The sequence below is a fragment of the Formica exsecta genome, unplaced genomic scaffold (assembly GCF_003651465.1).
Source record: "Formica exsecta isolate Colony F162 unplaced genomic scaffold, ASM365146v1 scaffold290, whole genome shotgun sequence".
Taxonomy (NCBI): Eukaryota; Metazoa; Arthropoda; class Insecta; order Hymenoptera; family Formicidae; genus Formica; species Formica exsecta.
The window spans coordinates 197,708-203,421 of NW_021850162.1; the positions used below are offsets into that span (position 1 = coordinate 197,708).

The 5,714-nt window shown below is 32.7% G+C and overlaps 1 protein-coding gene across 1 annotated transcript; it reads right to left on the reverse strand.

Annotated features, from left to right (window-relative positions):
* Window positions 1–122: 122 nt before the first annotated feature.
* Window positions 123–3,789, reverse strand: LOC115237328 (serine protease persephone-like). Its single transcript, XM_029810309.1, has 6 exons — window positions 3,590–3,789; window positions 2,294–2,557; window positions 1,583–1,847; window positions 1,034–1,299; window positions 686–852; window positions 123–378 (listed from the first exon to the last, which is right to left on the reverse strand). Exons 1-6 carry the CDS (start codon window positions 3,675–3,677, stop codon window positions 196–198), a joined length of 1,233 nt encoding a protein of 410 aa, XP_029666169.1. The 5' UTR covers window positions 3,678–3,789; the 3' UTR covers window positions 123–195.
* Between the last annotated feature and the right edge of the window lie 1,925 nt (window positions 3,790–5,714).

Genomic DNA, 5,714 nt, shown 5'->3' on the forward strand with positions numbered 1-5,714 from the left:
TTGTTTGCGCACATTACGATGAATTTTGATTTCTTCTTATATTTCTACTTATATTTTTAGGATTATGAGGTTAAAAGTGAGAATTGTAAGAAATAAAAAAACTGCAATCACTGAAAACTACATCATGTTAAAAAAGAAATATATTTAATATTTAAAAAAAATACATTTAAATTAGAAAAATTGAAAAATTTTTAATTAATTGTTTTGATAGTATTCCGGCCACGCGGTTCTCTCTATCCAGGGGATGTAGTGATAGACTCGAGTGTACACGCCGGGTATGATGCTGCCGCACAAACGTCCAACACTAGTAATTCCGATTATATTATACATGCAATCATGATCTTTGTTAAAGATAGCGAGTGGTCCTCCGCTGTCACCCTTGATAATTACAAACAAAAATGCATTCGATTAATTTTAATTTTCGCTTAACTTACTTATCACAAAAATAATATAATGTTTTTAAGGATAAAATTAACTAAAGTTAAAAATAAATTAACTGAACTTTGACTGAGTCTTTACCTATATTTATGAATAAAATTAAAAAGAAGTTAGAGTTAAACCATGCAGTTGAATTTAACTAATATAATTATGGGAACAATTTTAAGGGAATAGTTTCCTTAGCTAAAGTGAAATTCCTGTTAGGAAGAAGGAAAGTTTTGTTTTAGTATGAAGGAAAATATATTACTTGGCAAGTATCTCCTCCCACTTGTCCCGCACATATTTGCCACTCGTTGACTATGCCTGCTGCAAGCTGTGCACTGGTGCCGCCATCAAAAAAGCTCATATTGCAAGACTCGTGATTTACCAGATTGAGCGTTACTTTCAACAAATTGTCCGAGCCTACGTCTTCGGCTGCAGGATATAGAACAGTATATTATGACCTATTAATATATTAATTTACATATACATATAATTATAATATTATAGTATTCTGTAGATTACATACGCATATATGTATATATTTATATATATAGTTACAAAATCTACAATTATTATTTTTTTAAATTATTTTAGAATTTTTTAAAGATCTTACACCAATCGACTAAACCCCATCCAGTAGCAACGGCCTTATTATCCGTGCCTATATCAGGCAAGTCAACCGGAAGACACGCTGGTCTCACCCATGCATTATAGTTAGCTTCTTCTTCCAATCGTAGTATAGCTATGTCGTGGTACACTGACGGGCTTTTGTAATCAGGATGCTTTATTCTTTCTGCAATTTTAATATCTTGGGGGATCGCGTCGTCATTTGTTTGCACAAGATTCAGATCACCAACTCGCACCCATTTTGCGGCTCCCCTTTGAAGCAAATGAAAATTGAATAAAATGTTTTTTTTTAATTTTGACTGTTTTTTGCTATTATTGTACAGCCAAAACCTTAAATTACTTAAATCGCTTACATGGTTAAAAAAGACAGTAGCGCTTTGATGCAAAGAAAATGATCAAATAATTACTAGTAAAAAAAAAGATCGAGAATTGTAACGACGAGAAAGCTGTTTTTATTTTATCAGAATACTAAAAGTAGCTTTGATTACTTTTTTTCGCCAATTTTCTGAGGATAAGTGATAAAGACGGAATTTACCAGTTTCCATTCCAAGTGCAGTGCGCCGCTGTCAGGACGATCTTGGCGGAAATCAAGCTGCCACCGCATTTCCACTGGATATCTCCGTTAACGTCGAAACCAACGGCTGCCATGTGCGGGAATTCTTTCGGGTCGGCTTTCACGCCGCCGACGATCAGCTTGCTCGTTTTCAGGGCGCAACGCGACACATTGACGGGATTTCGATGAAGGATCGGTATAGGTGGTATTTCCAAGCCATAGACAGCTTCCGCGGCTTCCGCGCATTCTGAAGAGCAGAGAAGATTATATCGATCTAAACGGATGTTGAGTTTCAAGCCGAAGCTACATTTAAAACTGCGTCGCTTCTTTTCTCCCCTTGACGAGTCACGACTTCTCTTATCTTGCCTACATCCCATTAAAATATTTCGTCTTTGGTGTTTATACTATAAAAATATGTGTTATGCAACTTGTTTATGTAGTCAGTATAATGCGTTTTAATATTATGTTATTAAAAGAGGAAGATGTTTTTAAAATCTTCGATGTAAATTTACGAGAAAAACATTTCTGTGTCATTTAGCCATTGTATGAAGCGTTGAAAGTACAACTACGGCGAGATGTGCACAATGCTAGATATTAATGCTAGATATTCGAAGAATGCTACGTTAAAAAGTTATATTTCAGCGCTTCCAATCTTTAGATTAGAAGATTAATTGGAAAAGGAATCCCACTTACTTATTCGCGCTAACGATCCTCTGCTGTCACCCAGCTTCAAAGGTCGCCCTACTTGAATTGCTTCGGTAGTCTGTGGTACCGGTGTTGGCGGTGATTTGCTGGTAACAAGCGTTGTTGGCGGGCAGCAGACTACTGGATCAAAATTTGAATAGCCGCAAATACTTTTCGGCATATTGCCGGCCAACAATTCCTGATAAATTACTGGACAGTTTTGCAAAAGCTTGCATATACCCTGGCTCTGCGAATTTCCGATTGTGCATATTTCTGAAAATTATAAGAGATGACACACATTATAAGAAATGGTACACATCATATAAAGTATTACAAATTTTTTGTTAAAAATAAACTTGGCTTTACAAAGAAGTTTACTATTCGAAAATATTTCTCAATTTAAGCGCGATAATAAAACGAAATTAAAAGACTTCAATATCATTATTTATTGTCGTATACTTAAAATATTGGAAAAGAAAGATGTAAGTTGGAATATGAATGTGAGACTTTATATTTTTCATTTACTCCATTTTTCAAATCGTATTATCGTAATATCGCTCTCTCTTTCTGAGTTAACACAATCTAATGATTATCACAGGCAATTAAAGAAACGCTGTTGTTAATAAGAAGTACATTGATAAAATTATATTTATTCAAATGTACATGTGTAACATATTCAAGTTTGCACGTTTCTTAAATTATTATATAAGTATAATGAAAAAACATTTTACATTTATTGTAAATATAATTTTAGCTACTATTTCTTGACTCACACTTGTTTTCAAGAGATATTAACTTTAAATTGAAGATGATTAGATCAATTGACCTTACAATTCTGTTGACAAGATCTCTGATGTATATATGTTTGCTATAATGTGTTTAAAACTTCTTTTTCGATGATGGAAATATTTCTATGCAAGCTTTACGATCATCGTTAAATTATAATCGTATCGATTAACTCGCATGACAGGATATATTACAAGGAATAAATGTAAGAATAGTAATTGATGTTTGCGACGTTATGGTCAAGTAATTTTTATTTCGTTTTATTTGGATAAATAAAAAAAAAAAATAAAGATTTATAGCAATCAAATAAATAAGTAATTATATCAATGATTATAATTACTGTTATGAGTGTATGATTATATAATCATTGTATACGATGAAAGAATTACATGTTAATAGTGGAATTTTTCTAAGATAAGGCGTCCCGGGAGATCTTCCAATTCTCTTGTAAAAAAATGCGGTCGACACATTCGTTCAAAACAAGAATTTGTATTTTTAGCGAGAAGAATTAATACTGACCTCCGACATCTTTTCCATGTGTCGGCAACAGGATCTGCACCAACACCAACAATAATAACGGCGAAGCGGCAGGCGCGTTCTGTGACATTCTTAATCACAACCTTGATCGCGCGCTCTTCTCGGTCTGGTCTCGTGTACTCGCTGCAACGGCCGATATATCTCGTCTAACTCGTCAGTCCGCTCTGTTGGCTTCCAAGTTTCCTCATGGTCCCCACCATGTTATTCCATGGTCTCACGATGGTGAGGTCATTTTTGTTATAAACTTCGGGATAAGCCGGCTAGCCAAGCGCGAGTGAGCACGAGATGATGCGATTTCGCGCGCATCTTCGAAGAAGGAATCTCGTTTCATACTTTCGGCAAAATGCGTTCAAATGCGCAAAACGATGGGGCAATTAGGCTTCGCGCGTCGTAAATAATCTCGAGAAAATAAAATCGAGATCGATGTGATTCTGCGGTGATTGCACTTTCTGAAAAATATATCTTATGCGAATTGTCACGAATTGAGAAATAAACTATTGTTGTCCACAGCATCAAAATTTGAATTTGATGAAATTATATTGATTTTGATTTTAAATATTGGACATCTTGATATCGAATGAATATTGATGAGATACATGTGTACATTCAGCACTTATATGCATTTCTGTATTTTCAATAATCTTCTTTAATGCTTTGAAATGATAAAATATTAAAAAGCCGCTAAATTGAAAATGAAGAAAATAGGAGAGTCTAATATATCTTTTGTTGATATAACGCAATGATTACAAAGTAGATCGATATTAGTATTAAAATGGTGCAATCGCATCTTCATTGGTATCATTATATATACATATTTTTTTGCACATCAATAAAAACGGGCTTATTAAGTTTCTCAATGAGGAAATCTTGATGCAAAGTATAAGGATATTGAAATAATTTGATTCGCATTTAGGCATCGAGGATAAACTGATCCAGTCATGTTGCAAGAATAAATAAATATTTTATAATCTTTCGTGATTAATTGAAACTTTTTAGAGCTTTCTAAATCTTGTTATGAGAGTAATTTCTTCTTTCCATCAAGATATCACGAACTTTAATATGGTTTGCACATCATTATGAGGCTAAAAGTAGATTCTTTAATAAATGTTTATTGCTTGACAAAAAATGTCTATTTGCAAATTTTACAATAAATTTGCTCAAACTATACATCTTAGCAATGAAATCGTACATAAATTATGTAATAATTATGAAAATCCGATGAATAAATTCTTTTAATATGCGTGACAATCACTCTTGTATAAATTACGTCATTGATTATTGCATTAAACACAATGTTGCGTGCACTATTAATTACTACTTGCAAACTGTTATAGTGAATTATTAAAGATACCAGTTGTGGCTGATAAAGAAGTTGACTTCAAAGCTAAAAAAACAACTATATTCGCGTAAAGAAGATTTATCTTTCCGTAATTATTGCATTTCTAAGAATTTCAAATAAATTCGAGTTATTCCGTTTATGACGCAAAGCATTGCCAAACCGATCTAATCGAAAGCTTGCAATAAAGTAAGCACATTGATAAATTACACTTGCTATGCCACAATTTACTAGCATCAATATTTTTTATATCTGTTTAATTTAAATTACTAATATATTTAATAAAATTAAAATAAACATTATGCATTAATAACAGAACACATTAAAGTCGTCGGGACTTAAGTTTTATGAGAATGTTACACATATTTTAAAATAGTTCTAAATAGATCAAGATAGATTTATAAAATTTCTACATATTTTTTGACACGTTAGAGAAATAATGTCGATAAATAGATGAACTTAATACACCGTAAGACAAATCCAATCCGGTTCATTGCGATCGATATTGCTACAAGAAACCCGTTTGGTTTAATAAGGCCGGTATCATTACGAGCGGACCACATGCGCAGGGATGTAGCGTTGATCCGAATGTTAATTCGCAAATCAGAAGAAATTATAATATGATAATATATGATAGTGCTATTATTAATGTAATAATAATTAAAGATAATTATTTTGTGATTAGACAAATATTGATAACTTTGTAAAAAAATAAGTCTCTACATCACATAAAGAAACATTTCTGCGAATAAATTAAACTATCGGGTATTA